This window comes from Benincasa hispida, chromosome 12 (assembly GCF_027475165.1).
Source record: "Benincasa hispida cultivar pf3 chromosome 12, pf3_genome.v1.1, whole genome shotgun sequence".
Lineage (NCBI taxonomy): Eukaryota > Viridiplantae > Streptophyta > Magnoliopsida > Cucurbitales > Cucurbitaceae > Benincasa > Benincasa hispida.
Window position 1 is genome coordinate 21,979,324 of NC_143489.1, and position 19,236 is coordinate 21,998,559.

General features: G+C 41.7%; 1 protein-coding gene across 3 annotated transcripts in view; it reads right to left on the reverse strand.

Annotated features, from left to right (window-relative positions):
• Nucleotides 1-19,026, reverse strand: part of SRS2 (P-loop containing nucleoside triphosphate hydrolases superfamily protein) — a 58,304-nt gene extending 39,278 nt beyond the window's left edge. For all 3 annotated transcript variants that reach the window (XR_016525343.1, XM_039051329.2, XM_039051330.2), the window contains exons 1-12: nt 18,583-19,026; nt 17,823-18,423; nt 17,534-17,575; nt 17,213-17,376; nt 16,199-16,394; nt 15,308-15,364; nt 15,120-15,225; nt 14,904-15,037; nt 783-857; nt 520-645; nt 275-403; nt 101-184 (exon numbers count right to left, since the gene is read on the reverse strand). Coding sequence is in view for 2 of the 3 variants with exons in the window: in XM_039051329.2 (XP_038907257.2) it covers nt 101-184; nt 275-403; nt 520-645; nt 783-857; nt 14,904-15,037; nt 15,120-15,225; nt 15,308-15,364; nt 16,199-16,394; nt 17,213-17,376; nt 17,534-17,575; nt 17,823-18,423; nt 18,583-18,755 (1,887 nt within the window). In the remaining variant the exon portion in view is untranslated. The remainder of the gene's footprint in view (nt 1-100; nt 185-274; nt 404-519; nt 646-782; nt 858-14,903; nt 15,038-15,119; nt 15,226-15,307; nt 15,365-16,198; nt 16,395-17,212; nt 17,377-17,533; nt 17,576-17,822; nt 18,424-18,582) is intronic.
• Between the last annotated feature and the right edge of the window lie 210 nt (nt 19,027-19,236).

Genomic DNA, 19,236 nt, shown 5'->3' on the forward strand with positions numbered 1-19,236 from the left:
GCACATCATACTTGATTATAAGAATCATAAACTGCGTTTGCAATACAATCGGGTACCCATGTCATAAAGGAGTCATATTATCGGTGGAAGAAGAATATACCTTTTTTCGGTAGAAGGCCACACCATGAACATTAAATGGTATTTTTCTTTCACGGAAAGCTGTTTGAAAGATTTTTCCTGATATCTACAGAAATAAAGAGAACACTGATATTCTCAGAATAAACGCTGTAAACTTCTCATGTCCTTTATTGATATATTGGCAGCTAAGTTTGACCTGCCTCCGGTAAAGAACTGCAAAGCTCCCAAAGCCTTTGGAAGCTGAACAATTTGAAGTGCTTTCCATGATCTTGTCAATAACAAATGCACATTGAGCATCCTCATTATTGCATTCTTTAATTGTAATCTGGGGAAATTAGGGGCATGCCATTTCATGTTATTATGGAGGAGATAATAGAAACATGGATTTAAAAAAAAAATTATAATATAAATTTTACTCTATGGATGCAGCTACTGATATACCTTAGATCCAGTTAAATTATCAGTTAGTACATCTTTAAGTGGGCATCTTTTTTTATTATTTCGTATCAGAGAAGATGCAGCATCAATAATACAGCCTGTGGATCGATAGTTTTTATTGAGTCTGATCTACACGATAAAAATAAACCAAATTAAAACACTCATCATTGTTGTACAAAAATCTGTAAATTGTAATGATACTTTACGCAAAGAAGCTAAAAAAATCTGAAAGAAATACTAAATTCGAGCCTAGAGAGAATGTGGACCTCTTTATAGGTTGGGAAGTCTTTACGAAAAGAGTCAAATCCAGAGATATCGGCTCCATTAAAACTGAATATGGACTACATTACAACATAGGAAATGACATTAAGAATAGCAAATAAAACATCGAAAAGTGAGGAGGAAAAGGATATTATATTACAAGAAATCCAGCTTTTTACTGATATAATATAATAGAACAAGAAAATTATAAATAGAATTACAAATATACTCATGTTTTAAAGTTAATTCTTAGTGTTGAAATATGATGCTTTAGCCCTAAGGGCATTTATGTCTTTTATTTTATGCCTACTAAATTAGGGTTTTCCCTCATTCTATTTATATCTGAGGTTGGGTGCGACGGGCTAACTGCTGGATGGAACCTCAGATTGGAAAACCCCTGCTCTATTCAGCCACTGTACGTGATATTTGGGATGTGGTCCGAAGGTTATATTCTAAAAGGCAGAAAGTGTCTCGCCTGTATACTCTACATAAACAAGTCCATGAATGCAAACAAGGGAGCATGGATGTAACATCATACTTTAACAAAATGTCCTTATTATGGCAAGAGATGGATTTATGTCGAGAGGTCATCTAGAACTGCTCACATGATTGATCGTGTGTATAACTTCCTTGCGAGATTGCACCCGAAATTTGATACAGTTCTGAGTCGAATTCTAGGGCAAAAGCCGATACCGTCTCTCATGGAGGTCTACTCAGAGGTCCGATTAGAAGAAGACAGATCGAGTACAATTAATGGCTCTGCGGTTGACACTATGGAGTCAGGTGCCTTTGGGATGAAATCCTCTAGATCGGACAGTGACAAGCAAAATGGCAAAACACCTCCAATATGTAAACATTGCAAGAAATCAAGGCATGCGAAGGACCAATGCTGGAAACTACATGGTCGGTCTCCTAATGGCAAATGTCGCCCCCCAAATGACAAATCAAAGACTGGCCGAGCTCTTATGAGTGAATCTGTTGAGGAGGCCGCATAACCTCAAGTGAACAACCCGGGTGACTCAGGTACCATAGGGATCGGAACAGTTGCGTAGTCAGGTACTCCTCAGTCCTTTAGTTTCTTTGTTGAAGGAAATGAATTATAGATGCTAGATTCAGAAGCGACCGATCACTTGACTGGCTCATCTGATCGATTCCTCTCATATTGTCCAAGTGATGGAAATGAGAGGATTCGAATTGCAATGGATCCTTTGCTCCTGTTGCTGGAAAAGGCCATTTGTCCTCATTTGAGGGATTAGTTTTACAAAATATTCTAAAGATTTCTTACAATTTGTTGTCAATAAGTAAAATAACAAAAGATTTGAACTGTAGAGTCGTCTTCTCACCAGATGCTGCTTTGTTTCAGGATTTGAGCTCGGGTACGACGATTGGTACTGCCCGATATGACAGGGGCCTCTATTTCCTTTTTGAAGATGCTTCCTCTAGGAATTTATTTAGGACTAGTCTTTTATCGTCATTTACTATGTCTGAAAAAGATTATTTATTGTGGCATTTTCATCTTGGACATCCAAGTTTTCAATATATGAAACATTTATTCCATAATATGAATATTTCTTCTTTGTCTTGTGATGTCTGTATACGTGCTAAACAGCCTCGTGTTTCCTTTGTTTCTCAGCCTTATAAACCTACCCAGCCTTTCCATCTGATCCACAGTGATGTTTAGGGCCCTTCAAACATTTCTACCTTGTCCAGTAAGCGATGGTTTGTCACGTTTATCGATGATCATACCCGACTTACATGGGTGTATCTCCTTACTGATAAGTCCGAGGTTGTGTCTATCTTCCAACAATTTTACACCACAATCTTAACTCAGTTCAATACAAAGATTGTCATTCTTCGTAGTGACAATGGACGTGAGTTCGTCAATCACACCCTTCGAGAATTTCTGACTTCAAAAGAAATTGTCCATCAAAATTTTTGTGCTTACACTCTGTAACAAAATGGGGTGGTTGAGCAGAAAAATCGCCATCTCATTGAAGTTGCTCGATCTCTGATGATTCTGGCATCTCTTCCATCATATTTATGGGACGATGTTGTTCTCACTGTAACCCATCTCATTAATAGGATGTCGTCACGCGTTTTCAAGTTTCAAACACCCCTTGAGTGTTTTAAAGAATCCCGCTTGTCCACGCGTCTTATTCCCGATGTTCCTCTTCGTGTGTTTGGGTGTACAGCCTTCGTACATACTCACGATCACCAGAATAAGTTTGCCCCATGAGCTCAAAAGTGTGTTTGTCGGGTATCTTCTTCATCAGCGGGGTTATAAATATTTCTGTCGAAAAAGCAGCTTGTAACCCTAGGGGCATTTTAGTAATTATGTGTACCCTAGGGCTTCCCACTAGTCTATTTATTTGGCCTATTCTCTTGTACTTTGTGTATCAAAATTAATAATAAAAATCAGTGTCTATCGTGGTTTTTCTTCTTGGACTAGGGTTTCCACGTAACTGTGTTGTTATTCTCTTCTCTACTCTTTTATTTTTGACATGGTATCAGAGCAAGGGGACGAAACCCTAGCCATTATGGAAGAGAATCATCCACAGTCGCCTCCAACTGGTGGATCTTCGAGTTTTGATATGAAAACTGTTATTCGAGCCGCAGTAAAGGAGTGTTTTCAAGCTACCTTACCGGAATTAATTTCTGCCGTCCAGTTGCAATCAACAGAAAGTCGCCTTCAATGGGAGCCGCACATGGACAGATCTGAAGAATACACAAACAGAGCCGATCTGCCTCATCTCGCGCCACCGTCGACTGATCCCTCATGTACGGCTCCGATCAGGTACGGCCGCAACAACCCCTCAGACCCATCGCGAGGCGGACCAGATCTGGCTCCGATCAGGGACATCCGCATCCGCAGCAACCCTTCGGCAGACAAAGTTTCTTCCGATCGCGTCTTCGACCTGCAGCTTCCGATCGAGCCTAGGGCTTCAGCTTCGACCTGCAAAAACTCAACTGCGCCGGCGTACCCTAGGGTTTTCGCGTCAGATCCGGCGAACCCATTCGTCCAACAAAGAGAACAAGACCTCTCCGATTCTGCCCTAGGCGCATTCAACCAACAACAGACCAACAACTGCCTCCAGCCGTCGATTTCCTTCCAGCCGTTAGTGGCTGCCCCGTTTTCAACCGGTTGTGGCTCGACCCAATACCCAGATGAAAGCCCGGTAAATTCTTTCCCTATTTTACCTACTACAAATATCCTGCCTGTGTTTCCCTCAGTTGACAGTACAACCAGCCTGAGTACGATTGGAATCAGTACCATCGCCCAGTCAGGCAATATACAGTCTTTTGGTCTTATTAGTGTGAACGGTAAAAAACCTTGGATTGTTGACTCAGGGGTGACGGATCATCTTACTAGTACAGTTTCTCTCATATTATCCAAGTGCTGGTAATGAACGAATTAGGATTGCAGATGGGTCGTTTGTACCTGTTGCAGGAAAAGGGGATTTATCTCCGTTTGAGGGTTTGGTTTTACGGGACGTTTTGCATGTTCCTAAAATTTCATATAATTTGTTATCCATCAATAAGATTATAAGAGATTTGAATTGTCAGACAGTTTTTTCACCCGACTCTGTTTTATTTCAGGATCTAAGCTCGGGGACAACGATTGGCACTGCCCGGTGTCACGATCATGCTTGTCCAGGGTCTGTTGCCCATGGCCGCATGCCCGATCCAACCCCCTTCTAGCATACTTTCATACCTTGTATTGTACTAGCTTAGTTAGCTTGCTTTCTTTACATTTTCATTGTAAGTGACCACTCGCCCTTTTGCATATGCAAGGGCGCCAGTTGGTTTTTTGTTCAAAATGCACTATATGAGGATAAGACTAACCATCACTTCCTCATACCCGGAGTAGTACTCTATAAAGCTGTTGTTGCTTATTGCTTTCTAGTCTACTACAATCTTTCTTTCTTTATTCACACTTACAAAAACTTCTTACGAAAACCTTTTCTCCAAACCCGTTTTCTAAAACCGTTTTCCCTAAAACGGGGGTGGAGGTTGCGAGAGGCACTCGGTGTGCCATCGACAGTCCGTATTCGAGTTGGCTGACTTGTTCGTGAGCGGGAACAAGTGCCGCACAATCGCTAAGAGAAGCTTCCGAAAGAGCGATTGTGACAGTTGGTATCAGAGCCAGCTGCAGAAATTGAGAATCCCAGGATGGGGGCATTGAAATTCTTATCTGCGCTCCAGAAGAAAATGGGAAAGGCGACGGAGCCACTAGAGAAAGGACTCATGTATGTGGACGCTTGGGTCAACCAAAGATCGGTCAAGAACACTATGGTTGACTCCGGGGCCACCCATAACTTCATGGCTGAAACGGAAGCTCGCCGCCTGAACTTGACTTGGGAAAGAGATGCAGGGAAGATGAAAGCTGTGAATTCCGCAGCCCTACCGATTACGGGGATAGCGAAGAGAACTCCGGTGAAGTTAGGAGACTGGAAGGGCTTCGTTGACTTCGTGATTGTCAAGATGGATGATTTCGACGTGGTATTGGGGATGGAGTTCCTACTTGAACATAAAGTCATACCAATGCCCCTCGCCAAATGTCTAGTCATTACCGGATCTACACCCACCGTAGTCCAAGCCAATATCAAGCAGCCAAATGGGGTGAGAATGATCTCAGCCCTCCAATGGAAGAGAGGGCTGGCCCACGACGAACCCACGTTCATGGCCATCCCGATAGAATCAGTTCAATCCACTGAAGAGGAGATCCCCCAAGACATTCTATTTGTCTTGGAAGAGTATCGGGATGTCATGCCGAAAAGCTTGCCCAAGTCCTTACCCCCACGAAGGGGGATTAACCATGAGATTGAGTTGTTACCAGGGGCAAAGCCGCCTGCCAAGAATGCATATCAGATGGCCCCGCCTGAATTGGCCGAACTCCGGAAACAGTTAGACGAATTGTTAGATGCAGGATTTATCAGACCGGCGAAGACCCCTTACGGAGCCCCAGTACTGTTCCAGAAGAAGAAGGATGGGAGTCTTCGGTTGTGCATCGACTATCGGGCCTTGAATAAGCTCACAGTCTGCAACAAATATCCCCTTCCTATCATTACTGACTTATTTGATCGGCTTCACGGCGCTAAGTATTTCTCGAAGCTGGACCTACGGTCTGGATATTATCAGGTCCGAATTGCTGAAGGAGACGAACCTAAGACGACCTGTGTCACGAGATATGGAGCCTTCGAATTCCTCGTGATGCCCTTTGGCCTCACCAATGCTCCAGCAACCTTCTGTACCTTAATGAACCAAGTGTTTCACGAATACCTCGACAAATTCGTCGTAGTGTATCTTGATGACATTGTGGTCTATAGTGCCTCGCTGGAGGACCATCGACATCACCTCCAACTAGTCTTCGAAAAACTGAGGAAAAATAAGTTGTATGTAAAGAGAGAGAAGTGCTCCTTTGCCCAAGAGCGCATAAATTTCCTCGGCCACGTGATTGAGTGTGGTCGGATTGGTATGGAAGAGGGCAAGGTGGCAGCGATTAGAGACTGGAGGGTACCATCATCCGTGACCGAACTACGATCCTTCCTCAGACTAGCCAACTACTATAGGCGGTTCGTAGAAGGATTCTCGAGAAGAACAGGGCCATTAACCGAACTGTTGAAGAAAGATAGCCAATGGAGCTGGAATAATGAATGTCAAGCCGCCTTTGAAGGCTTGAAGAAAGTGATGATTGAGGGGTCGGTCCTCGGAATTGCCGACGTGACCAAGCCATTTGAAGTAGAGACTGATGCTTCTGACTTCGCGTTGGGCGGTGTCCTCCTCCAAGACGGACACCCCATCGCGTATGAGAGTAGGAAACTAAATGATGCCGAACGGAGGTATGTCGCCTCCGAGAAAGAGATGTTAGCAGTAGTTCACTGCTTGAGGGCCTGGAGACAGTATCTCTTGGGGGCCAAGTTCGTGGTCAAGACCGACAACAACTCCATTTGTCACTTCTTCAACCAACCGAAGTTGTCGTCGAAACAGGCACGGTGGCAAGAGTGTCTAGCGGAGTTCGACTTCCAATTCGAACATAGACCGGGGAAAAGTAACCGAGCGGCCGATGCTCTTAGCCGAAAAGGCGAACATGCGGCCCTGTGCATGTTCGCCCGCCTACAAGCAAGTACGTTGAGTGCAACAGTACGAGAAACTGTCAAAACTCACTTGACAAACGACATAGCGGCGCAGGCCATCCTACAGTCGGCCAAAGAGGGGAAGACACGCCAGTTTTGGGTGGAAGACGATCTACTATACACCAAGGGCAATCGCCTCTACATCCCCAGATCCGGGGAGTTACAAAGGTCGCTGATGAAGGAGTGTCACGACACACCGTGGGCAGGACAAAATGGTTGGCAGAGGACTTAAGCCCTTCTGAAACAAGGCTACTATTGGCCAAGCCTTCGAGACGATGTCATGCAATTTACCAAGACTTGCCTTGTCTGCCAACAAGATAAGGTCGAAAGGGCGAAATTAGCGGGTCTGCTGGAACCCCTACCTGTGCCCTCTAGACCATGGGAGAGCGTGTCTCTCGACTTTATCACCCATTTGCCCAAGGTGGGAGAGTTCGAATCGCTCCTTGTTATCATCGACCGGTTCTCAAAATATGCCACTTTCATCCTAACGCCGAAAATGTGCACAGCTGTGATGACTGCCCAACTGTTCTTCAAACACATCGTGAAATTATGGGGCGTCCCCGCGAGCATTGTTAGCGATCGGGACGGAAGATTCACTGGGACATTCTGGACAGAATTGTTCAAAATATTGGGGTCAACACTGAATATCTCCTTTAGCTATCATCCCCAAATTGACGGCCAGACGGAACGCTTCAACAGTATGCTCGAGGAATATCTGCGTCACTTTATCGACGCTAGGCAGAAGAACTGGGTCCAGTTGTTAGATGTGGCTCAGTTCAGCTTCAATAGCCAGCAGAGTTCCGCGACCGGAAAAACGCCCTTCGAAGTGGTGTGCGGTAGACAGACACTCATGCCACACTTGGTGGACCACTCTTATGCAAGCAAAAGTCCTCAGGCACATAACTTCACTAAAGAGTGGAGCAAAACCTCTGAGATAGCTCGCACCTACCTAGAAAGAGCATCAAGAAGGATGAAGAAGTGGGTTGATAAGAAGCAGAGGGCCCTCGAGTTTCAAGCCGGGGACAAGGTCCTGATCAAGCTACGACCGGAACAATTTCGTTTCCGAGGCCAGAGAGACCAACGGCTAGTAAGGAAATATGAAGGTCCAGTGGAGGTAATTGAGAAGGTCGGGAGAACCTCATATAAGGTTCAGTTACCCTCATGGATGAAGATTCATCCTGTCATCCATGTGAGTATCCTGAAGCCCTATCATCCCGATCCCAAGGATGAACAATGAAACATGCTAAGGCGCCCACCGGTCACGATGAAGAGTTCTGTTGAGAAAGAAGTTGCACAAATCCTGGATAAACGTACGTGCCGTATTGGAAGACCCAGACGAGAACTGACAGAGTTCTTAGTGCAATGGAAGGATCTCCCCGACGAAGAGATCAGTTGGGAACGGGCCAAAGATTTGAAGAATGCAGCTCCACCATCGCAGATTTTGAACAAGGTCAGTTGACAGGGACGTCAACCAATTAAGTGGGGGAGAATGTCACGGTCATGCTTGTCTAGGGCCTGTTGCCCATGGCCGCATGCCCGATCCAACCCCCTTCTAGCATACTTTCATATCTTGTATTGTATTAGCTTAGTTAGCTTGCTTTCTTTACATTTTCATTGTAAGTGACCACTCGCCCTTTTGCATATGCAAGGGCGCCAGTTGGCTTTTTGTTCAGAATGCACTATATGGGGATAAGACTAACCATCACTTCCTCATACCCGGAGTAGTACTCTATAAAACTGTTGTTGTTGCTTATTGCTTTCTAGTCTACTACAATCTTTCTTTCTTTATTCACACTCACAAAAACTTCTTACGAAAACCTTCTCTCAAAACCCGTTTTCTAAAACCGTTTTCCCTAAAACGAGGGTGGAGGTTGCGAGAGGCACTCGGTGTGCCATCGGCAGTTCGTATTCGAGTTGGCTGACTTGTTCGTGAGCGGGAACAAGTGCCGCACAAACGTTAAGAGAAGCTTCCAAAAGAGCGATTGTGACACCCGGCACGATGGGGGATTTTACTTCCTAACTGATGATGTTTCCTCTAGGAATGATTATAGGACTAGCCTTGTCTCCTTAAATTTTTCTACCTCTAAGTGATTTTCTGTTATGGCATTACCGCTTAGGGCATCCGAACTTTCAGTACATGAAACACTTATTTCCGCATTTATTTCGCAATATTAATGTGTCTTCTTTAAAGTGTGAAATGTGTATTCATACCAAACAGAGTCGTGTCTCCTTTCACTCCCAGCCCTATAAACCATCCAAACCCTTCATCTTAGTCCACAGTGATGTTTGGGGTCCCTCACCAACCATAACCTCCACAGGGAAACACTGGTTTGTCACTTTTATAGACGACCACACTCGGCTTACTTGGGTCTTTCTTCTCACTGATAAGTCCGAGGTGTTATCTGTATTCCAGCAATTTTATGCCACTGTGGAAACGCAGTTTAATGCCAGGATTGGTATTTTGAGAAGTGACAGTGGGTGGGAATTCTTTATCGCTTCCTTCCAGGAGTTTCTTACTTCCAAAAGGATTATCCACCAGAGTTCGTGTGCCTACACTCCCCAACAAAATGGGATAGCAGAGAGGAAAAATCGTCATTTGGTGGAAGTTGCTAGGTCCTTAATGCTATCCGCATCACTCCCGTCTTACCTATGGGGTGATGTTATCCTTACTGCTACTCACTTAATCAACCGAATGCCTTCCCGGGTCCTCAATTTTCAAAACCCCTTAGACTGTTTAAAAGAGTCATACCCTACGACTCGTTTAGTCTCCGATGTACCACTTCGAGTTTTTGGCTGTGTTGCCTTTGTTCACTCCCATGGTCCAAACCGCACGAAATTTACCCCCCATGCTCAAAAGTGCATCTTTGTTGGGTATCCACTCTATCAGCGGGTATAAATGTTACCACCCATCCTCTCGCAAATATTTTGTTTCCATGGATATCACCTTCCTTGAGGATCAGCCCTTCTTTCCTGTTAGCCATCTTCAGGGGGAGACCTCTAGTGAAGAGACTAAATGGTCCACATATACAATTCCCTTGGAGTCTGCCCCTATTCCCGAACATGTTGGTCCTATCTTTCCTACCAATCAAGTCCCATGGATAACATACTATAGGAAAAATCTCAGGAAGGAAACAGCGTCACCTGTTGCATCTCCGGCTCCAGTCCATGAGTCAAACCCGATATCAGGTACATGTATTCCTGAAATTAATGAGATTGATACTTGTACTAACGAGTGCAGAGAGGAAAAGGGAGGAAAAGGTGCTAATAGCATCACTATAGCAGATGGGAAGACGACAGTGAACGACGATTCAGACACAGCTCTAGAAAACGTGAGTGATACTAAAGATAATGGTGAAAAAGGTGTGATTTCTGAAGATGAGAAACAGGAAGAGGAGACTAGTGATCACAATGGAAATTCTGACAGTTTGAAGGAATATGATGCTTCTCTTGATCTTCCAATAGCCCTGAGGAAAGGTATTCGGTCATGTACAAGGTACCCCATGCATAGTTACATGACATATAGTAACCTGTCATCAGAATTTAGGGCCTTTACCACTAGTTTAGATGCAGGGGTAATACCGAGTAACATACAGGAAGCAATGGGAACTGAAGTTTGGAAAGCTGCTGTTATAGAGGAGATGAGAGCTCTGGAGAAAAATGGAACGTGGGACCAGGTGATCCTACCTAAACGGCACAAGACGGTTGGGTGCAAATGTGTTTTCACTATAAAGTACAAGTCAGATGGGACGGTTGATCGGTACAAAGCCAGGTTAGTTGCCAAAGGGTTTACTCAAACCTTTGGGGTAGATTACTCCGAGACATTCTCTCCCGTAGCTAAACTCAATACTATCCGAGTATTGCTATCAGTTTCAATTAACAAAGATTGGCCCTTGCATCAACTGGATATAAAGAATGCCTTTCTCAATGGAGAACTTAAGGAGGAAGTCTATATGAATCCTCCTCCCGGATTTGAAGATCAGTTCAAACAGCGAGTCTGCCGGCTGAAAAAGTCGCTATATGGGTTGAAACAGTCTCCGAGAGCCTGGTTTGACAGATTTGCCACCTTTGTCAAAGGACAATGGTATACCCAAGGGCACTCAGATCATACACTTTTTACAAAGAAGTTAACTTCAAAGAAGGTAGCAGTTCTCATTGTGTACGTTGACGATATTGTGCTCTCCGGTGATGATGATGTTGAAATTGTGAAACTCAAAGCAAAGATGGCCAAAGAGTTTGAAATTAAAGATCTTGGGAAGTTAAGATACTTTCTCGGAATGGAAGTAGCCCGGTCTAGGGACGAAATCTCAAAAACGGGAATGACTAGGTGCAAACCTGCTGACACCCCAGTTGAATATAATTCAAAGCTCAGCAATACTAGTAACAGTGTTCCGGTCAATAAAGAAAGATATCAGCGGTTAGTTGGGAAATTAATATACTTATCTCATACGAGACCTGATATTTCATATGCAGTGAGTGTCGTCAGTCAGTTTATGCAAGCTCCTTGTGAAGAACACATGATAGCAGTTGAACGCATCCTTCGATATCTGAAAGGTACACCAGGTAAGGGATTAATGTTCAAGAAGTCTGATAAACGCGGCATTGAAGCCTATACTGATTCTGATTGGGCAGGGTCTGTTGTTGATAGAAAATCAACATCAGGGTATTGCACATTTGTTTGGGGTAATCTTGTGACCTGGAGGAGCAAGAAACAGGGAGTTGTGGCCAGGAGTAGTGCAGAAGCTGAGTATCGGGTCATGAGTTTAGGGATATGTGAAGATATCTGGTTGATGAAAGTGTTGTCAGATCTTCATCAAGACAATGAGCTCCCAATGAAACTGTTTTGTGACAATAAGGCAGCAATAAGTATTGCAAATAATCCTGTTCAGCATGACAGAACAAAACACGTTGAGATCGACTGGCACTTCATCAGGGAAAGACTTGACAACGGAAGTATATGCATTCCTTATGTTCCCTCAAATCAGCAAATTGCAGATGTGCTCACAAAAGGATTACTGAGACAAAACTTTGATTACTGTGTTAGCAAGTTGAGTCTTATTGATATTTACGCCCCAACTTGAGGGGAAGTGTCGAAAAAGCAGCTTGTAACCCTAGGGGCATTTTAGTAATTATGTGAACCCTAGGGCTTCCCACTAGTCTATTTATTTGGCCTATTCTCTTGTACTTTGTGTGTCAAAATTAATAATAAAAATCAGTGTCTATCGTGGTTTTTCTCCCTGGACTAGGGTTTCCACATAACTGTGTTGTTATTCTCTTCCCTACTCTTTTATTTTTGACAGTTTCCATCCATCTTCAAGGAAGTACTTCATCACTATGGATGTTACGTTCCTTGAAGATAAACCCTTTTTTCCCATTAGTCATCTTCAGGGGGAGACCTCTAGTGAAGAGACTAACAGTTCCACATACTCCGTACCTATTGATTTCAACCCTAAACCTAGTCCAGATACAAATACAAATGTTCCTGTTCTACCTAGTCCCGAATCTAGTCCAGATATCCCAGTGTCTGTTCTCCTTACTAGACAGGTGGCCTAGATAACATACTATAGGAAGAATCTCATAAAAGAAACCTCTGCTATCCCATCAGAAGCTCTCCAAGAATCGGAACCAGCACCAGCTCAAGTTCAAGATCCTGTTGTTTCAGAGAATGTACTTGAAGGAAAGTCTGGGTGTATAGAAGATGGTGAGACAAGTTCAGAAAAAGGTTGAAACTACAAATGGCAATGAGGTGCTGGAAGGTCCTCAGGAGGATGAGGACTTGCCACAGGAGTCCGAGCAGAGTCAGTACCCTGTTACTGGAAAGAGGCCGGAGAAAACTGGAAATTATGATACCACTCTTGATATGCCAATCGCTCTACAGAAAGAAACCAGGTCATGTACCAAGTACCCTATGCATAGCTTTCTGACCTATAATAATTTGTCTCCTGGTTTTAAAGCCTTTACTACCCAACTGGATGCTCTAGCAATACCTACCAGTGTGCACACAGCCATGGAAGTTCTCGAGTGGAAAGCGGCAATAATGGAAGAAATGAGAGCCCTCGAAGCAAATAAAACTTGGGGTCTGGTGGCCCTCCCTAAAGGTCACAAAACAGTTGGATGCAAATGGGTGTTCACAGTGAAATATAAATCTGACGAAATGCTCGAAAGATACAAGGCCAAGTTAGTAGCTAAAGGGTTCACTCAGACATATGGGATTGACATTCAGAAACTTTTTCCCCAGTGGCTAAGCTCAACACGATCCGAGTTCTTATGTCTATTGCCGTGAATAAGGACTGGCCTCTACATTAACTGGATGTAAAAAAATGTCTTCCTGAATGGTGAGTTAGAAGAAGAGGTGTACATGAATCCTCCTCCGGGTTTCGAAGCTAAATTTGGGAACCATATTTGCAAACTCAGAAAGTCTTTATATGGGTTAAAACAATCTCCAAGTGCGTGGTTTGATAGATTCACGATGTTTGTTAAATCCCAAGGATTTGTTCAAGGGCATTCTGATCATACCTTGTTCACCAAAAGATCATTATCAGGGAAGATTTTGTTTTGGTGGTTTACGTCGACGATATCATTTTGTCAGGGGATGATACGGGAGAGATTGTTAAGCTGAAACAGAGGATGGTAGGCGAATTTGAGATTAAAGATTCTAGCAGTTTGAGATATTTTCTTGGGATGGAAGTGGCAAGATCGAATGCAGGAATATTCGTGTCTCAACGGAAATATACACTAGACTTGTTAAAGGAAACAGGAATGACTGGATGTAAACCCGTTGACACTCCTATTGAAGTCAATGGCAAACTAAAAGATACTATGGAGGGAGTTCTTGTAAATAAAGAGAGGTATCAACGCCTTGTGGGAAAATTGATTTACCTATCTCATACCAGACCTGATATATCATATGTTATGAGTGTAGTAAGTCAGTTCATGCAAAGTCCGTATGAGGAACACATGGAAGCAGTTACTCGAATTCTGAGATATTTGAAATCCACCCCAGGAAAGGGCTTCGTTTTCAGAAAATATGACAGTTGGAGCATCGAAGCGTATACTAACTCAAATTGGACAAGATCAGTGACCAATAGAAAGTCAACCACGGGATATTGTACCTTTGTTTGAGGAAATTTGGTTACCTGGAGGAGTAAGAAAGAGGGTGTGGTTGCCAGGAGTAGTGTTGAGGCGGAGTATAGAGCTATGAGCCTGGGAGTGTGTGAAGAAATATGGTTACAGAAAGTTTTGTCTGGTCTTCACCAGGACAGTCCGGGTCCCACCATGAAACCGTAATGTGATAATAAGACTGCCATCGGCATTGCCAACAATCCAGTGCAACACGATAGAACCAAACATGTTGAGATTGACAGATATTTTAATAAAGAGAAGTTAGACCACAACATTATTTGTATTTTGTATGTTCCTTTAGGCCAACAGGTCGCAAATGTTCTTACCAAAGGGTTACCGAGACAGACTTTCGAAGTCTGTGTTAGCAAGTTGGGTCTCGCTGATATCTACGTCGCAACTTGAGAGGGAGTGTTGAAATATGATGCTTTAGCCCTAAGGGCATTTATGTCTTTTTACTTTATGCCTACTAAATTAGGATTTTCCCTCATTCTATTTATATCTGAGGTTGGGATTTCTTGTATGTATGACATTAAAATAATAAAAACTTCTCTATCGTGGTTTTTTCTCCCTGTGTTAGGGTTTTCCACGTAAACCTTGTCTTTTATCTTCTCCTTTCTCTTTACTTTTCAATACTTCGCATTATAACGAACACTCGATTTTTTTTCCATCTACTCACTAGAAAGATGGATGAACTTCAAAAGAATTGCTATGAACAGGAATGGAGAAAATAAGATGATGGTGTTTTATGAACAGAAGATAACTCGTCAAACAAAAACTCCATCAACAAATCTGTCGACGCAAATATTATTTCGATAATATAAAGAGTAAGTCCAAGAAAATGCAAATTGTGTAGGGATGAACTAATAGTCTGACCTGATCATCATCACCAACTATAGTTATCTGCTGATGGGATGCAAGAATCCGAAGAAGGTTGTACTGCATGGAACTTGTATCTTGAAACTCATCAACAATAATGGCTTTCCATGAATCCTGACACTCCTTGTATACTTTAAACAAACAAAAAATAAATGGGTCAAACCATACCTAACACTTAAATTAATATTTAAAACTGATAAGCTAGTATTGAACCTTCAGGAAAATCAGTAAGCAGCTTCAAGGAACAGCTTATTAAGTCATGGTAGTCCAGAGCATTACAAGATTTCAAGATATCATTGTAGTTGTCAAGAACTGTAGCCTGATTCATACATTACTTCAATTAAAAATGGGAAACAAAGCTGTTGGCAGAAGCCTTGTTAATCAGAAAAGTGAAAGCTTACTCCTGCCTCATCACCCTTTGTAAGTAGTTCTGCAGAAGTTGTTCCACAAGCTTTAGCCTGGAATCCAGTGAAATCAAATTAGGAACAAAAAGAACCATTTAGGAGAGCCTTCCCCACCATTTTTGTCAAATAGACAAGTGTATTACAGAGATACTAAATATATACAATTGATACATGAAGATTATAACTCATCACAAAGGGGTTACAAAGAAAAACCTCTCCACCTAACTGAAATGAGATAAAAAGGAACTTTTTCTTTTTTTCTTTTTGATAAAAAGATAATGGGTGTTAGAACCTCAAAAGGACCATAAGTTAAAACAGATCTCATAGCTCAAGAATCATATTCTCTATCATTATGAGTTGACAAAAACAATGTGGGATTATTTCTTTCAGACGCTTAGATTCTTGCATGCTCAGGATAAGTTTGTTAGTGAAATGTTTGGGGAGTTCCACCTCCATCTACCTTTTAGGAAGAAGAGACACTTTTTAGGAGTGTGTGTTGTTTTTTGGGTTCTGGGGGGGATGGAATAATAGGATGTTTAGAGTATTAGAGAGGGACTCTTTTGAGGTTTGGTCACTTATTAGATATCATGTTTCTGTTTGTGCTTTGGTTTTGAAGACTTTTTTAACTATTTTATAGGATCTATTTTGTATAGTTGGTGTCCCTTTTTTAAGAGGGATTCCTCTCTCTCTTTTGTGAGCTTGATTTTTTGTATGTTCTTGTTTCTTTCATTTTTATCTCAATGAAAGTCATCGTTTCTATCCCCCACATAAATTTTTTTAAAAAAAAAAAAAAAAAAACAACAACAACAACAGAAAGCGTTTAAACAACATTAAGGAAGAAAAGAACACAAAGACCCTAAGCTAAAGTTGAAAAAGTACATTACTTACCTTAGGGACAAATGTTTGCCATTTCTTTGACTTATCCTTAAACTGCATCGGGGTAACATCCTTAAAAGCATCACCAAGGATGTTGGAGTCCAATTTTTGTTTATTTTTTTCATTTTCCAATAGACGCACAGCCTCAATGATTGCCCTCCTTTGCTGCCCATGTCCATATATCGAAAAATCCGAAGTGCGATCTAACCTGTGTAATATAGATAACAATTTAATCCCAAGATTAATTACTAGGATTGAAGGTTAATAAAAAGGAAGTAGTTGCACTTTGGTAGGAAATGCTTTAACATAGAATTCAGTAAGACTAATGACTATATAATAAACGAGAACAAGATTACATATCGTACAACATAACATATATTCATTTTAAAACATTGTGAGATTAGAATCAGATCTGATCCTACATGCATGAGTTTAGAAATTTACTTTTGACTTATGACCGAGCAGAAATATATTCACTCTAGGCATGATTTCGCTTAGTTGGAGGCCCTTCTTGTAAAGGGAGTCCCTCCTTTTTGTGGGCTTGATTTTTTGTATGACCGTGTATTCTTTCATTTTTTTTCTCAATGAAAGCCGCTATTTTCGTCAAAAGATAATAATAAAGAATTCTATGTTAATCAAAGATTATTCTCGCCTCGGTTTACTCTCCTTCCTTGTTTCCCAAGTAAGATACCTGACTACTTATTAATATCCTCTTTCTCAATTTGATAAGAACTTACTGATATTTTTTAGTTAAAAATAAGGAAGCTTAAAACTGTAAAGAAGTCTCTCGTACACTTCCATTTGTTGCACTTACTAAATGGTATACAGTGAAATTTTCCTTCTCCATAGTCCATACATATCATTTTCTTGTTAGCTTATGTGGCAATTCACATATATAAACAGTTGAATTGAACTAGCAATTGGCTCCATGCATGGTAAGACTACAAAACGAATAATGATAAACCCAGATACAGAACCCATATGCCATATGTAGGCAAGGTAAAAGAAAGAAAAGTTTGAGCATACTTTTCAGCATGTAGACGACAAAGTTGCAATGAAAATGAATGAAATGTGCTAATCACAAGTTCTTTTGCCATTTTCTTCCCGGCCACTGCACCAACACGATCTCTCATTTCAGAAGCAGCTGCAGTCGTGAAAGTCATTGCCAAAATATTCGATGGGCTTACACCCTATACAACCAAAAAGAAGTAACTACACCGAGAATTCTAATAAGGAGTAGGAATGAAATAAGAGGAGTCATTATAAATATCAGAGTAAAATAATTTATGAATAAACAGAAACCAAACAAAGTTACAGAAGGCACGTTATGCCAGGAGGTGGAAATACCTCATTAAGCAACATCAGAACTCGACCAACCATTGTGGAAGTCTGCATAAAACAGAAATTTCAGCTCTTGGGGGCAAAATAGGCTCTAACTCAGACCGACCTTAAGAAAGTTTTAGAATTGGAGACACACTCATGTATTGCTTAAGCGATTTCTTGAAAGAAAATACAGCTTAGATAAGATTACCATTTAGCACAAACTAAACAAATATTCTAAAGCAAAAATATTTATTAAAGCCCAAAAAATACTGGTTGATTCTCAATTTACAAACAAGGAAACAAGAAGTGAGACCTTTCCACTTCCCGGACCAGCGAGAATCATTAAGGGGACTGAGATATCACCACAAGCTGCTTCTCGTTGTCTGTCATTAAGAGAAAACAGATACTTTGAATACTCTTCTGGCATGGTCCCGATCTTCTTCATTGCAGGGTCAGAATTGATCAACTCTGCTCTTGATTCCGAGGCATCCAAAGAACATGATAAGTCTTTGGCTTCTATACTCCCGCTACCAATTACAGATTGCAAATCTACACTAAGATCACCACTATAACTACCATGATCCTGAATTGTCGCATGGAAGCTGGAATCTGAAGCTTGCCTTACTGATCTCGCAGATGAGTTCTGCTCGCACAGAGCATCAATTTCCTCCAAAGCGGACTCATCAAAATCATCATCTAGAATACTTGGAGCTGAGAAAGAATCTCTTGTACCAGAACATGATGGAGTTTTTACAGGAGTCTCGAGACATTCTAACCCCAACCAATTTGAACTAGTGTCAATTGCAATTGCAAATGACTTCGACAACGGAGTGTTTACCGAAATCTCTGCCAATGGAACCCTCTTTGCACCATTATCACGAACTGTAAGTTCATTTGAATTAAAATCCGCGACTCTGGAATTAAAAAATGGAGATAAAACAAATGGAAAAACTCAGAATCTTGAACTTATATTTATTTGATTCCCTAAAAGTGGAAAATACACAAATCAGCATGCTGTGAGACTTCTGTCTAGTCAAAACCGAAACAAACACAATAACTCTGAGGATACAAACCTGTGAGGAAGTGGTTTAGCTGAATGGTTGTTGTAAGAACACGGAGAAATGGGCTGATGGGAGTGAAAAAGGCGAGGGCGTTTACGAGCAAGTAGAGCTTTTGCAGCTCTGAAATTGTGGGAGATTCGAGCTCTTTCTTCGTCGGTGATGGCAGGATTTTTATCGTCGAGCATTGCTTCTGCAAGAACAATACTGAAACTATAACCTACCAACCGAAGAATCACAGAGTCGAGACATAGGACTCCAAATTGCGCATGATTGTCCAGAGGTCTCTTCACTTCATTTCCCCCAAAAATTGAAAAGGTTCAAACAAGGAAAAACAACATTAGTCTTAAAGGAAATTGTGCCTATAGTAGGAAATTTAGTAAAGCTAAAATATGGACATTGATTTTGCCCTTTTTTTTCCTTTTCTTGTTGTACAATTGTCCGGAGATTTGATAAAATAAGTATAATTCAACTAACATAATACTTATACTATCAATTAGTTCTTCCATCCTATATGTTATAAAAAAAGGGAGAAAAAAAGAGTATGGAGATTTGAACTTGGGTTTTTTTTTTTAGGGATGGCCTCAATTTGGAGGCCTAAATGAAAAACATTTTGCTTGCGTCATCCACGTGTAATTTTATCGCTTCGTCCTTGAATCCACCCTCGCG